We start from the raw sequence: 16,435 nt of genomic DNA, 5'->3' as shown, positions 1-16,435 counted from the left end.
CCTTAGACCTAACTCAACCCCAAAGATGGTGTACACAGAAAGAATTACAGGCACAAAATGGAGTAAGAACAAAACCAATAGCTTACCTGTATGAAGGTGTGACACTCCATAACAAATGGTCCCTTAATGATTTCTTTAAACTTGTCACAAACATCAGGGAAATTTTTGGCTTCCAAAATTCTAGCTTGCTGTTGCTTAATTAGTGTTAATGCCACACGAAAGAGAATTTTTGATCCTTCATAAAACAAGCAATCCCAAATACGGAGCACAGTCTGTAGACATTGGACCAGGAGAACTGTTAGATTTTTTTTTCAACATTAACATCAAAATAAAAGTATATCATCTCTCCCCCATTTTCAACATTAACATCAAAATAAAAGTATATCATCTCTCCCCCAAATCAAGTCTGTGTGACACAACATTGTTCCATTACCGGGCTGGCCCTTTGGTAATTTGCTTCTAATCCTGTAGGTTTGTATTATGTAATATCGGCACGAATCATGCCTTTCTACAGTTAAAGTTCATATTCAATGTGTCATAATCATACACAAAAATGTTAATGAGGGTTGATTCATAAGTCATGGCAACTATTTTTTTCTCTCAAAAATGCACCAAACATGGGAAATCTAATATAGATTTGAAAGTGTATGACATGTATTACTTAATGTTACCACTAGATAAGAGATGAATTCAGGTGTGTCTGGTAGGGAAGAAGCAAAAAACATGACATTTGAAATCATCTTTTTATTATGGCATACGGAGTACAACATGAACAACACAAATACAAAAAAGTGTATCATCCTTCAATGTAGTCTCAGAGGCTGTCCACGGTTCGTTGCCATCAATAGGGAAGGCAGTGATACCATCAGCTGCAATTGATTTATTATTATTATTATTATTCTTATATACCGCCATACCCAGCGAGTTCTAGGCGGTTTACATCAATTAGCAAATGACCTGCATTGACAAACAGATTTACAGCAAATTACAAGCAGATTTTACGATAAATTACAACGATTTTTAGCAGTCAGCAATGAAATTACAGCGATTTACAACGGTCTGCAATGAGGGGAAGATTTACAACAATTTAACAGAAATTGCAGCTTTGATCAAACTAGACAAGGGAAGTAGAGCGTGGGAAAAAAGGGAGGGTCTGGTGAAGGAGGAAGGGGGCAGGGGTGGGGCAAGTGTTATGTGGGGTGAAGGGAATATTAAGGGTCGTGTTTGCTGAATAGGTAAGTTTTTAGTAGTTTTCTGAAGGCAAGGTAAGTGGGGGCCTCGATGTATCTCGCTGAAATGCAATTAAAATGTCTTGTTTGTTAGGGCTTCTTCACTTTAGAAATCAGATTGAAGGATGTTAACAGTTAAACAGTTTGTATTTGTACCTTGTTGTTCATGTTGTCCACAGTATGCCATAATAAAATGATTTAAAAATTCATGTTTTTTTGCTTCTCCACTACCAGAGACACCTGGTGGCAACATTAAGAAGTACATGTCACATACTCTCAAATGTATATATTAGATTTCCAGTGTTGACACATTTTCAAGAGAAAAAAAAGTTGCCATTACTTTTTAAACAACCCTCATAAAACTAAATACTAACACATGATACTATACTATTCCAATAGCATCTTAAAATACAAAATAATAAAATAAAACCCAATAGTTATCCTCCTAGCACATAGATGCAAATAGCGCCCCTCCCCCCAAGGAGGAAAGTCACATCCCATCTCTAAGTAAAAGCATATTCAATGCCTCTTCTGTTAAATCCTCATACCACCTAATCTTTGCCCTGTCTCCAAAATCATGGCAACAAGTACCAAGCCCCCCCCCCCCTCCCTTGGGAATGGTAAATATGTTCCATAAGTAACTGCACATATTAAAAAGAAAACAGTGATTATTCTTAAAAGAAAAATAACTATAAAAAGGAACACAGATATTTTAGCAAACTTTATCTGTTTTAAACTGTTCATTGTTAAATTGTAACTGCAGCTCTACAGTATATGCTAATCTTTGGACTAAGGGCTAGATTCACTAAGCAAACCTATCGTGTACCAATCGTTTTGCAACCTGATTCACTAACCTCTGTGCCGATCTGATTCAGATCCGTGCATGCAAGTGAGGAGAAACAGCATGCAAAGTAGGAAGGGCTGTGATTTAGAGGTCTGCACGGGAACGGGGATCGCGGGGATCCCGCGGGTTCCCCCCCTGGCCCACGGGACTCCCACGGGGACGCCCCCTGGCCCACGGGACTCCCACGGGGATGCCCCCCTGACCCACGGGACTCCCACGGGGACGCCCCCTTGCCCACGGGACTCCCACGGGGATGAAAACAACCTACCTAAATTCTGGCGATGCAAGCATGCAGCTTACAAGTCTGGCGTCGCGTCGGGAAATAGCCATGTTGAGCAGTGAGCTCAGCACGTACACAGATGAAAGCCTTGCTTGCTGATTGGTCCGGCGGCCCCGCCCCACCGTGCCGCCGGACCAATCAGCAAGCAAGGCTTTCATCTGTGTACGTGCTGAGCTCACTGCTCAGCATGGCTATTTCCCGACGCGGGCATTAGGCTGTTTTTTGTCATTTCGGGTGGGGGATGGCAGCGGCAGCAGCAGCCTGAAAAAGAAATCATCCTGGCCGGGTTCGGTGTCATGCTCCGGAGCTTCTACAGCCTTCCTATCTCCCTCTCCCTTCTACCTGCGGCTCTCTTCGGCAACTCAGCAGCAACGATCGACACAAGCTTCTGGCGTCGGGGCCTACCCTCTGCGAGTCCCGCTTGTTTCAACTTCCTTTTTCCACAAAGGTGGGACTCGTAGAGGGAAGGCCTCGATGTCGGCAGCTTGTCTTGATCACCGCTGCTGACGAGTTGCTTAAGAGAGCCGCGGAGCAGGGGGGTGTTGCCAGGTGCAGGTAGAAGGGAGAGGGCCAGATGCAGGACTCGTGGGTGAGGGAGGAGAAGAGAGAGGGGAGAGAAACAAAAGGAAATATTTCATACTGGGCTGGGCCGGAGTGGAGAGAGGGTGGAAAGATTCTGGCTACAGGGTGCAGTAACAAAGGAAAAGGGGGGAAAGCTGAAAATGGAGATAGTGACACAAAGAAGAGAAAGGGTAAGCAGGACCTTCTGAATAAGGATAGAGATACAGAGGGGACATGAAGAGGAGGTGAAATAGAGACATAGAAGTAATGCTGAAAAAGTGTGTGTGGGGGGGGGAGATAAAGACATTGAAAGGGCAAATGGTGAATATGGGGTAAAGACAAGGACAGAGACAAATGAAGATTCTGAAAAAGTGGTGAGATAGGGATATAGGTGAGATGGACACAAAGAAGGGTGATGCTGGAAAATAGGTGGAATGGTAATTCTGACAGACACAGAAGGGAAATGCTGGATCAAGGAGAGATGGGGCTCAGGCTGGATGGAATGAGGAGAAATGCCTTGTTGGCCCGGAACTTCCTCTCCTACGTCAGAATTGACGTCAGGGAGCGGAATGCTGGTCAGCGCGACGCTTCTGCAGGGAAAGCTTGGGACAGCGGTGGCTTGGGGACTATTCCCCGATGGCGGTGGCAGCAAACCGAGTGGCTTGGGGGAGGGCACGGAGAAAGAAAGAAAGGGGGCAGACAGAGAGACAGAAAGAAGGGGGAACAGGGAGACAGAAAGAAAAAGTTGGGGGAGAGAATGAGGTCTGGAGGAGAGGAAACATACAGGAGGCTGAAAGAAAGGAAGAAAGATTGGATGCACAGTCAGAAGAAGAAAGTGCAACCAGAGACTCATGAAATCACCAAACAGCAAAGATAGGAAAAATGATTTTATTTTCAATTTAGTGATCAAAATGTGTCTGTTTTGAGAATTTATATCTGCTGTCTATATTTTGCACTATGGCTCCCTTTTACTAAACCGCAATATTGTTTTTTAGCGCAGGGAGCCTATGAGCATTGAGAGCAGCGCGAGGCATTCAGCGTAACTCCCTGTGCTAAAACCTACTATTGTGGTTTAGTAAAAAGGGAGGGGGTGTATTTGTCTATTTTTGTATTTTGTTACCGAGGTGACATTGCATAGAGTCATCTGCCTTGGGAAATGTATATGGCAGATATCTTTGTTTTGTGTTCAAAAGAAAAGGAAATGCATTTCTGGTTTTATTTCTACAGTGTTGAAGTACTTGTTGGCCCTTGCTGTGACTGGTGGGGATCCCCAAGCACCGCCAGCAGAGGACCTCCTCTAGAGATGGTCAGAACTCCCCTCCACCAAGCGCAGCAGTCGCTGGCAGCATCCATGAGCCACTGAGGTGCCAGCATCTGTGACTCAGGGACGCTACTGCTGCCTGCCAAGCTTGGCAAAAGGGACCCCAGGCCAACTGCAAAGGAAGTCCTCAGCTGACAGTTTGTGGGTTCTCATCAGCTGAGTATTTATATTTTATATTTACATTAGAGGTTCTGGTAGAAACCCATTTACAAAGTATGTATTCTTCCCAATTAATATTTCCAAATTAATAGTCTCTTTGCTTATTTGTAAATGGGTCTCTACCAGAGCCTTTAATTCAGTAGCATAATTAAATAAAATAACTATTTCTGAAGTTTATAGGGAAGGATGGTGACGGAGGGGATTCCTCGCGGGGACGGGTGGGGACGGAGGGGATTCCTCGCGGGGACGGGTGGGGACGGAGGGGATTCCTCGCGGGGACGGGTGGGGACGGAGGGATTCCTCACGGGGACGGGTGGGGACGGAGGGATTCCTCACGGGGATGGGTGGGATTTTGGCGGGGACGGGTGGGGACGGGTGGGATTTCTGTCCCCGCGCAACTCTCTACTGTGATTCACTAACAAAAAGCAGGCACACCGACTGGGCTGGCCGATCCAAAAACAAGAGACTGCCAAAGACCAGTTGCTTGTGCAAAAACCCTGCTCTCAGCCCCGATTCTCCTGCCTTTTGCCACCCCTAGACTCTCCTGCTCTGCCTCCCTTCCCTGCAGCGAGAGCCTGCGGTTAAAATCACGGGCTCGCAAGTAAAAAAGTAGAAATAAAAAAGCACGGACTGCAGATGGTCTGCGCATGCTTCAGATGGGGACGTGCCTCCGATCAACCCCATTTGCATGAAAATGATTGGTGAATCGGTCAGCTTGCCTCCAATCGGACACGGATCGGAAGGTTAGTGAATCTAGCCCTATGTTCTTAAATCAGTCAGGGACAGATTCTCAAAACTTTAACCATCACCAAACTGTTTATCGACTGTTTAGCCTGTAAGCATTTTAGCGGCGGATTATCAAAACATTATCTCTGTCAATAGCAAGCTTTCTAGCAGTCTCCAACAATGACATGCAAATGGGCTCTTCAACATAGAAATAAGCCCTCCGGTGGATTCTTAAAAAAGGGTGAGCCATTTTCTAAAAGCAGCATCGTATTTTGGCGACAAAAATAAGCAACTGGTCCAGGGGTGCGGGTCAGCGTTAGAGTCTGCTAGAAAGCCTGAATTGTGATGCCCATTTTCTCCCGCTGCATCACAACACCCCTCCCCTGCAGTGGTGGCGAGCACCCCTCCCTGCAGTGGGAGAGATGCCCACACTCTCCCACTGCCAATAAATCCTGGCTGCGCAACCCCCTCCCCTTGCAGCGGGAGAGATGCTCACATGTGCCCGCTGCCCTGAAATCCCAGCCATGTGCCACACCCCATCCACAGGGGGAGAGATGCCCATACTCTCCCCCACTGGCAAATGATACCCCCCATCATAGACTACCTTCCCCCATCTCCGATGCTCCCTCCCCCTTACCTCCAAATTGATGTATGGAGGGACACGGACTCCTTCCTCCCAGAAGTCCTGCGTCATTGAAAATGGTTCTTCCCTTTCCCGGTGCATCCCAAGATGCACCGGGGAGGGGCCTGAGGCTCTGTTTGACTCAGATGTCTAAGGCCTTTCCTATGGGTGTCCGGGCCAATCAAAGCCTCAGGCCCCTCCCCAGTGCATATTGGGATGGACCAGGGAGGGGAAGGCCCATCTTCAATGACGTAGGACTTCTGGGAGGAGAGTCCTTGTCCCTCCAGCGCATCAATTTGGAGGTAAGAGGGAGGGGGCATCGGAGCCGGGGGGAGGTGTTCTACTGCAGAGGAGGTCACTTGCCAGCGGGAGAGAGTAGAGAGAGTGCACGGTTGAGATTTCTTGCCAGCAAGAGAATGTGGGTATCTCTCCTCCTGCAGGGTGGGGGCGAGGGTGCGGCTGGGATTTTTTGGCATCAGGAAAGTGTGGGCATCTGTCCCGCTGCGGAGGGGGTATGCAGCCAGAATTTCTTGGCAGCAGGAGAGTGTGGGCATCTCTCCAGTTGTTTTTGAGTTTTGCGGGGCGGGGTGTTCTTGACAGGATTTTTTCTGCGTATGTGCCCATCGCTATCATCAGCGATAGGCACTTGCAAATTTAGCGAATCTTCACTGATGTCTGCCAACCTCATCTGCATGTGTGATTTTTACAGAATATCTCAATTTTTTTGATTTTCTATCAAAATGGCTGTGTTAGCAGATCGTCCCTTTTAACACAGATTTTTGAGAATCCTGGCCTTAGTGCTTACCTCTACAGGAAGAATGTCAATAAACAAGCAAATAAACCAGCGGGATACCACTAAAGTCCACATTACACCTTGACTGTCCATCAGGTCTGCCACTGCTGGGATCTTCATTCTGATAAGCTCCCCCAATACTTCCTGATCTGTCTTCAAGCCTATCATTGCTGGACTATAGTAATCTTTGAAAAACAAAAAGAAAAAAACAAACAGTCAACAGACCAATTAAAATTCCACTGCTATTCCTTGTGATTTTGGACATATCATTTAAACCTGCACTGCATCAGGTACAACCTCGCTGTAGATTTTGAGCCTTTCAGGGACAGAGAACTACCAACTGCACATGAATGCAATTCAATTTGAGTTATCACTGAAAAGGTGGGAGATAAATCCAAATAAGCTGTAGTTAATTATACAGTAGTTTTTGCAATGATTTTTATTTTTATACCAGGACAAGCACCATCATTACTCTCATTCTCCAAGAAAACTATTTCATTTGTGTTCTTTACGAGAGCCTGTGAAAAAGAGTGAAGACACAGGAACACAGTGGACAAAGATATGGCAAAGGACTTTAGTGCAGCACAAAGATTACCTAACAGCGGTCATGATTCAGGGGTCTTAGGCTACATGAGCACCTGTAATAATGTAAAATAAAAATTGACAAAGGAGCAGTGAGAACCTGGAGAGGCTCCAGGTTTAGAGAATTCCACAATATTATTCAAACCCAAGGTGTGGAAGCAGGAAGAAGTATGGTCCCTCCACGTTCGAGGCCCGCTGATCCAAAATGGTGGGCTTTCCCTCCTCTGTACATCATGTGATACACGGGGAGGGGCCCAAGACCGATTGGCTATTATACTGGTTTTCATTGAAATTAAAGGTACATATGAATATGAAACAACAAAGGGAGTTTTTTGCCAATGAAAGATTGTACCCGCATTTATGGAAGTGATTTGTTACAACCGAGTTCTCCAGTGAGGTTACCGAGGCTTTTTCTCCTTTGACTAAGTGCAAATTAATAGCATTGATATTATACAAAGTGAATATCATCTTATTGCAACCGACTATACCTCTCATTAGAAAATGAAAAAAAAAACTAAAAAGGTGGGTAATTAGGCTACTTTCCTGCTGTGAATTTCGGTAAGTACATTTCATGTAGTTGTTGTATAAGCCTGACTCAGCAAAGCACAGTTCTTGAAAACTGCTATTTCTTCAACAAATTTTGACCAGTCTTGGTATGCTGACATTTGCTGAATTTTGTAACTTGGCAAGTTATTCTTAATTACTTTAAAAAAGTATTATTTTAGAGTAAGTTTATGATAAAAATTTTAAAAAGCACAAGATACTACTACAGTCTCAGAGCTACATCTGTTGTATATCTTTCAAACGTATGCTCCATAGTATTAAAAAAAACAAAACCAACCCACACAGAAAAACAATTGGGCTCATTTTCAAAAAAAGATAGACATCCAAAAGACAGCATTATCAGCACTTGGGACGTCTTACCAGTCAAAACATGACTTTCTAGATGTCTTTCTGGTTGTTTTGTCATCTTTCTGGTTGTTTTGTCTCCAGTGCATCCAAATCTTAAGAGAGCATGATAGAGACACATTTTGGGCAGGCTTAGGACTTGGATACTCATCAGGCATAATCAAACCTTTAATAAAAGGTGCTGGGCTTTTTTTTTTTAGACGTTTAGAGCTAGACTTGTTTTTAAAACATCTAAATGCTTAAAAAGTGCCCAAACTGACTACTGGAGGGATTAAGGCATGACCTCTACTTAATCTCCCAGTGGTCACCAATCCTCTCCCACCATCCAAAGATGTTAACCCCCCCAAAAAAAAACAAACAAACCCCAAAACAGTACATTCTAGCTTGAATTGGGGGGGGTGCTGAAAAATTCTCAGCCCAAGCAGCTTCAGATGTTAACACAAACGTTACTGCAGTGAATTTCACATTAAAAGATACAGATGTCGCCATATCTTGCTTATATTGTATGGTGAGCCTTCAAAAACCTACTGTACCTACATTAAGATGACACCTGAATGCATAAGGGCTATTGTGGTGTACAGTAAGTTTTGGGTGGGTTTGGAGGGTTCACCATACAATATAAGCAAGATCTAGTGACATCTGTGCCTGGTACTTGTAATGTGAAATTCACTACAGTACTTCTTAGAAGAGCCCCTCTGTTATGCTCTATCTGAACAGTTTGCTAAGAATGAAGGCTGCCTAGACAAAAACTTGCTTTTGTGCATTTTTCATGTGGACATATTTATATTTGAGAATGGGCAAAAATGATAGACATACTAAGCACCAAAACGTCTACATAGGTCATTTAAAAAAACAACAAAACTGATAAGACGTCTTGCTGTTTTGAGAATAGACATTTTCTTTACTGGATTTCTGGATGCCTTTCCCAAAATGTCCAAACTCAGACTTAGGTCATTCTATTGAAAATGTCCCTCCACATATCCATTTTGCTAAATGAGGATATTTTAATATTTTTGAGGATGATTCTCTCCCCTCCTTCCCATCCACCAAAGATTTAACTGTTACTTAAAACTAAATCAACAAGCTTACATTTTCTTTCAGAATTTTAGATCTTTATTGAGGACATAATTTTATTTCAAAGCACCTTCTACAGAGCCACTGCCAAAGTTGAAGTTGCCAAATTAGGCTATTTCACACACAGCTGGGCGACTGTTTTCCCTGTTTTGCAAATCAAACATCCTGTGGGTCAGTAGAGCTAAATTTCCTATTTCCAACAGGATTTTATCTATCAAATTTTTATAAAATTTTAATAGTATTTGTGTTTGGCAGGCTGGATTGTAAGCTCCATGGAGTAGAACTCTTTATAAGACAAGCCAAGGTCTACATGAATATTTAAGACATCACACACACAAACCATTATATTCTCCAATAAAAGTCTCAAGTAAGCCTTGTAACCCAAATAGGGCTAGCCCTCCCCTCTCCTGCTCTATGTTTTCTCTTCTGGACACAGAGGGCAGAACAGCAGAACTCTTCGCTATGGTCCAAAACCTGCTGGAGATTCTACTGCTGTTATTGAACTTTCCTGCCTTAAACCACACCTTAAATGTGAAATTCCCAGACTGCTGGCTGCAAAGGAACCACCAGTGGATAGAAAGCCTGCAGCAGGCAGGAGAGGGGACTAAGAAGAAATAAGGATTTTTTTTTTCTCTCTTTAAACTTGTCTGGTCAAGCCTGAGGGTGTGGAAGTGGGAGAAATGTACTGTGGGTCAAAATGGATTAAAGAAATGGATTGGGTTAAGGGTGAAGAGTAGGATTTGGAAGAGTGATATTGAGAAGGAGCAAACATGAATGGGGCTGGGTGGGTTTATGGTTTAGATTATGGCAGGGCTTCCCAAACTGTGAGCTGGGAACTCCAAATGGGAGCACAAAACATGTGTTTGGGGACATTATTTGAGTGGGCTCTTCATAAAATGTATTATTAATCTTCATCTTTGAGGCGGAGGGGGCGTCACATGATTTGATCACAGGCAGCCTCAAAAAGACCGAGAAGCATTTGTTTATGGCTTGTTGGAATTTATTATACAATCTTTGATAAAGTGGTTTACAGACTAAAATAGGTTAAGAAAAGAACGTCATGGTCATTCAAGAAAGGAAAACCGGTGCTGGGTAAAAGGTGGGAAGAACAGAGAAAAAGGGGGAAGGCAAGGTGTTAAGAGTAGTGTTGACAAGAATTGTTTTTAGTTAAATGCTGAGGGAGAGGACAGAAATTGCTTTGCTTTCCTAGTCAAGGGCTGGGTGATATCATGATCCCTGTTAAACTATACAATGTATAGCAGAGGTATTCAGTGGTATACGGAAACACATAAAAGGTGTTCCTACTCCCTGGAGCTTACAATCCAGCCTGCCAAACACAAATACCATTTAAAAGTTCATTATTTTTTTTTTTAATGCATTGCATGGAATATAATCACACTAGTGTTTAAGCCCGTTACATTAACGGGTGCTAGTAAAGCTTCCTTCCCTAACATGTCCCCTATTTTCAGCCCCAGCTCCAAACCCATTTCCCCCCGCCCCCCAGCCCCCTTCTTCCATCTTTTCCCTTTCAGCTCCAGCCCCCCACAAAGCAGGCATCATCCCAGTAGCACATGCCGTCCGCGGAAGAGGAGCAGAGCGCGGGGAAGAGGGAGGGTGAGCCTGTTAAAGCTGGTTCCTGCGCATCTGCCGTGAGGTGAGCCAACCCACCGCCATCTTCCACTTCCAACGTTGTGTTCCGGACGCAGTAGCCAGGGAGCCAGGCCCCCTACGCCCATGCTCTGTTACTATTCAGATGCGATCATCTCTCTGTCTCGCAGCGGGCTTGCTGGCTCCGGCCCGACAAAGTTCATTTGTTAGTTCAAAGCTGACGCTGCGACTCCTCTCTCGATCCCCGCCAGAGTCGGAAGTCTTCTCCGACTCTGGTGAGGTTCAAAAGAGGAGCTGCGGCAGGGGCTTTGAACAAAAAAATGAACTTTGTGTGGCCGGAGCCAGCAAGCCCGCTGCGAGACAAAGAGAGAGATGCATGGTAAGCACGCATGCGCACTCTGCCGGCCACGGAACTACAGATCAGGCAACACGGCATTAAGAGTGCGCATGCGCGCTTAGCGTTTTATTATTATAGATGTTGCTGCATATAAAGATAATTGTGCACCAAGCACTCGTAGTTCTAAACTTAGCTATCTCCCACTATGACATGGAGGTGTTGTACATGAAAATCAACATCAGAACTGCAGGTCAGTAAACAAGAACAACACACATCAAACTTGGTGGCATAAGGCACTAACGTTCCTGTAAGGTTTTAAACTAAGTTTTTCACAGTCCAGATTGTTAAATGACAGAAAGTCTAGATGTTGAAACTTGTTGTGTTATACCCCAACGCTGAGCATCCAAGACCAGAATTGATTCTCTCTCTAAGCATTAGACTTTTTTTTTTTTTTTTTTTAAATCTCTGAACTGCTTTTAATTTACATTAAATAAAAATAATCCATGTTTACTTTAATGTTCATGCTTAAGTTTGTTGATCGTCTACATTTAGATTATTTTTAGCAAACATGTCTAGGTTTAAAGGGGAAGTAGGTGATTGGAAACTACTGTGAGCAGAAGTTAGAGGGGTTATGTTCTGAGCTCCCTGGGGAGAACAGTATAGAAAACCACTGTATTTTTTACTCCATAAAACACACTTTCCCCCCCCAAAAAAAAGTGGGTGGAAAAAGGGTGTGTCTTATGAAGTGAATATACAACCCCCCACCCCACCCCCCGGCAGTACTTTAAAATTGGACGGCTGCCTGCCGAGTATGTCGAGGCCAGCGGCACTGGTGCCTGGGCCTGTAGCACTGCCTGAGTTGGGTGTTTGCTGATTGCCGGTGTGTTGGGAATGACCCATATCAGGGCCCGGCATAGGCGCTCTAGTCTAGCAGCCTTCACGATAACAATTTCCACAATGCAGCAAAAAGTCAAACCAACACGGCAGCATTACACCAGCAGACACAACTTCGATCCCCAGCTAGAAGGGAAGGAGAAATCAGCCGTGATCCTCCCACAGCTCACTGCTGCAAGTAGTAGGGTCTCTGCTAATCATACGTTAACGACTTCTCACAATAACATTATAACAATAAAGGGCTCCTTTTACTAAGGTGCACTAGCGTTTTTAGCACACGCTGAAGATCCTTAATTCTGTAAGCCATCTGGTAAAATGTGTAGTCCTGAGAAGTAAGTATGGTGGCTTTTATTTTTATTTTTTTATAAATCTTTATTCATTTTTTTAAAACTCACAATAAGTATAACACAAAATACAATCATTTTATACTTTTTTTTTTTATCTATTTATCAAATTTTTACATGTTATAAATCAAGTATCCACTTGTACAGAAAGTTGAAGAAAAGCAGGAAAATAATACTCAAAAGTAAAATACATGGTAATCAAGTAAAATAAAAAAAAATTTTTTTTAGCTTAAATTCAGCTCAAGTCCTCAAAATTAGATCCAAGAAGGATAAGGCGGACTTAGTAACAAATACTAACTATCAATTCAAATATTAGGAAAACAAGATCCCTTGGCTGAGGAAGGATATCATTATTCAAATGCACTTCACTTTGATTTTGATTTTCCTTCATCCAGCCGAGTTCCTACCAAAAAGGCTGTCAACTGGAATGGTTCAAAGAATACATATTTCTTCATATGGTATTGTATTACACATTTACAAGGGTGTCGAAGAAAAAAAGTCCCACCAAGAGATATAACTCCTGGTTTCAACAAAAGAAACTCTCGCCTTCTTCTCTGGGTTTCCCGTGCCAAGTCTGGAAACATTAATATTTTTTGTCCAAGAAATTCTTTCATTTTGTTTCTAAAGAACAATCTAAGCAACCAGTTTTTATCTGGGGCAAGAGCCACAGTAAGAAGCAATGTTGCCGGAGATGCAAGCTCTCTATCCGAAAGTTCCAAAATTGCTGAAACATTAATTGGTTAATTATTCTCCTGTTGTTTAGATGGTGATTTAATAGGTTTCATTGGTAGGTAATATACTTGAGTAAGTGGTGGTAATGTATCCTCTGGAATACCCAAAATCTCCAACATATAACGTTTCAACATATCCCTAGGCGTCACCGAGGGTATCTTAGGAAAGTTAATCAGTTGGAGATTATTATTACGCGAAAAATTCTCCAAAGTTTCCAATTTTCTACGCATATTTGTATTATCTTTTATTATTGCTTCATTAAGCTGTTTTGATGCTTTTAATTCCTGTTGTATATTCTCAATAGAATTCTTAGATTCACCAATTTCAACTTTTATATTTTTTATCTCAGTTTCTTGAAGAGTAATTTTATTTTCCAGCTGCAAAAGCTGGGGCTTGACAGACTTGGCTAGGTCAGCCACCAAATCCCAAATTGAATCCAGTGTTACTTCTCTGGGTTTTTCAATAACATATGAAGAATTAAAAGTTTGAATAGTCTCACCAGTTTTCAGCTGTTCCTGGTAATCCTTCTGCTGGCCTGAAGTAGTCCCTGATGTTTCCAATTCCTCAATATTCTTTGGACTCACCTGAAAACTCAGGGAGTCCATCTCCACGCTCCCCTCACTGTTCTCCCTGGCCTCCGAGGGTAGATGCCTGCCTTCTACCGGCAGCTCCTCCTCTCGTGGGGAGCTGGTAACCTGAGGAGGTGGGGGAGGTGCCCTAGCGTCGGGGCTCAGCGTAGTCTCCAGCCCCAAGGAGATTGCCTCATTCCCGCCCCTCTGAGGCATCTCCAGCGGGGGCACCAACGCTGCCGGGACATCCTGCATCCGACGTAGGAGTTCTTCTATGTTGCCGAACGAGGGGACCGCCAAACGCCGCGAGGCTCCAGCGGCACTGTGGCCTCTCCTCTTCGGCATTCTGAGTAAGTAACTCTTTCCAAAGAAAAGTTTTCAGAAAATCTCCGGCGTGCTGCTCAGCGTCCGGGACCGTCGGCCATCTTGGATCCATTTTATACTTTAACATTACTTATTATATGATCAAATTATAGCTCTCAAATATCCCCCCTCCCTTATATTCAACAATTAATCATAAGCAAAAGAAATCTTAAAATATCCCCACTCCTCCCAAAGGGAACTAATATTTATTCTATGCAATAATTTTAGTCTTTACAGTATTTTGTTAATGGCTCCCAAATAGCCTGAAATTTCTTAAAATTTCCTTGCTGTACGGCAATTATCCTTTCCGTTTTGAAAATGTAACACAGAGTTCCACCAAAAGCTGTAATTCAGCCTATCACTATTTTTCCAATTATTCATGATCTGTTAAATGGCAACCCCTGTCATAATGAGTAGAAGCTTATTGTTATTAGAGGATATGGTGGCTTTTAAATATTTTACATTCTGGCTGACCTTATGTTTGAAGCTTTTTATATGGAAGGCTATATAGTTAGTTTTTGTAGTGTCACTTGTAAATTTAAAAAATAAAATAAAATTGTGTTTTATCTGCTCTGTGATCCGATGAGTAGTTTGGATAGTATGGAATTTTTTTTTTTTTTTTTAAATAAACATTAGCATCCATAAGTATTTTATTTACTGGTTGGTCAGTTTGTGTTGATCACATTTTTGCTTTCAAATTTTTGTTTGTTTTTAACTGTCTTTCTTCAAGCCATTCAGGGAAGATCTGTTTTTCCATCCCCATGCATACACAACAGATGTTTACTTCTTAAGGAACAACCTGTGAGTTGTAGGTGGTGAGGAAATAAAATGGAGAAAGCAGCATGTTGATTCCCTTACCAATAGAGGAAGAAGAGCCAAAGTGTGACCACAGAGGAATGGAGAATCAGAGAAGCCAACATGAAGGGAATCTTTGAGAAAGGCAGGAGATAAATATCTCTATGGTAAATATGCACAGGAGGAGAAGTCTCTTAACTAAACCTGGAAACTCTGGAATGAAGGAGCATAGGATGAAAGTGAAAGGGGACAGAGCAGCAAGTTCATTTTACAGGTGAAAGACATGAAGACTATATGAATTTGAGAAAGCTTGGGACAAGTACCTAGGATCTCAGAGAGAGGAAGGGACTGTATATGACATGGATGGGCAGACGGGATAGGCCAGATGGTCTTTATCTGCCTTCAGTTTTCTATGTTTCTATGTAAGTGAAAAGGGGCATGGCAGGGAGAGAGTGTTAGAAGGAAGGTGGTAGGAAAAGACAGGAGAAGAGGAGATGGCAAGGATAGGAGTACAGATTAAGGGTAGCCTACATCACTAGAACTTGACACACATACACATCCCCCCCACACACACACACACCCCTGACATCCCATGTACATATCTCCACAAAAAGACAAAATATATTTACTAACTTAAGGGTCCTTTTACTAAACTGCATAAAGTTTAAAAAGGACTTACAATTAGAAGTGTGCTGCTGTTCCACAGTAAATTTCCCTATCTGTACGCATACACCATGTGCTAATTTTTCTTCTAAGTGGAGGGGTATTTGGGGGTGAAGAGTGGGTGCGACAGCACTAATCACTTAAAGCATGAAGCATTACTGCACACTAATTGGGGTTCGAGCATGGGCCCTTACCACCTATAAAATAGGTGTAAGAGCTCACATAGTAACTTTTGAAATGGCCGCACACCAATGGCAAAATTAGCACATGGCCATAAATTAAGAAAATAGTAAAGTCGGCCATTTTCCAGCAGCGCGGAGTCTTTTTTTTTTTTTTTTACATGTACAGAACTGAATTTCTGGTTTTAATAAGTTTGTGTTTGGAAACATCTCTAGTTTCCCACTTGTTTTAGTAAAAGGGTCCCTCAGTTCTTTAGACAATCCTCCCAGAAAAGCCCAGAACGGGCTACAAAAATACATTCTTATCTTCCACAATCGAAGTTAAAATAAAAACTACAGTACATTAAAATTATAATTCTTCAATACCCTAAAACCACCTTACAGAAGAAGGAATCCGATTCCACAATTTTATCATGAAATAAGAGTAAGCTCAGTTACATGCATTCTCTAGGTGAAGTAGTCTGGCAGAAAGCACACAACCTCTCCCTTTCTGCTCACAAAAAAAATGTGAAGAGTTTCTTTATTATATATCCTGGAGTCATTTCATGAAATACTTTAAATGCCAGCGCTATCACCTTAAAAATACAATGGGGTTCATTTTCAAAGCATTTATACATGAGGAAACAATGCCTCGTGTGGAGTGGATCTTCGCCAAGATAAGACATTTTCCAGCTCCAACATAGGCAGAAGAAATGGCCATTCAAATCCATTTGGAAAATTGATGCCTTCGATGCCATCAACCCTTTCAGGTCGCTCCTGCCAGTACAAACAGATGATCCAACAATCAAAATTCATTTATGATTTCCAAATATTTCAGCAAAAAACTGCGCACATCCAGAGATTTTAACACC

At 42.7% G+C, this 16,435-nt stretch overlaps 1 protein-coding gene across 3 annotated transcripts in view; it reads right to left on the bottom strand.

The window, feature by feature from the left end:
• The window catches only part of GRTP1 (growth hormone regulated TBC protein 1), a 116,971-nt gene that overhangs the window by 16,760 nt on the left and 83,776 nt on the right, over positions 1–16,435 (bottom strand). For 2 of the 3 annotated variants that reach the window (XM_033949202.1, XM_033949203.1), the window contains 2 exons: positions 6,548–6,720; positions 87–272 (listed from right to left, as the gene is read on the bottom strand). In XM_033949202.1, the coding sequence (XP_033805093.1) occupies positions 87–272; positions 6,548–6,720 (359 nt within the window). Of the gene's footprint in view, positions 1–86; positions 296–6,547; positions 6,721–16,435 lie in introns of those variants that run through there. The other variant, XM_033949204.1, reaches the window with a different exon arrangement.

The sequence above is a fragment of the Geotrypetes seraphini genome, chromosome 6 (genome assembly GCF_902459505.1).
Source record: "Geotrypetes seraphini chromosome 6, aGeoSer1.1, whole genome shotgun sequence".
Classification (NCBI taxonomy): domain Eukaryota; kingdom Metazoa; phylum Chordata; class Amphibia; order Gymnophiona; family Dermophiidae; genus Geotrypetes; species Geotrypetes seraphini.
Note: the sequence above shows the minus strand (reverse complement) of the source record. Positions and strands in the feature narration are given on the sequence as shown.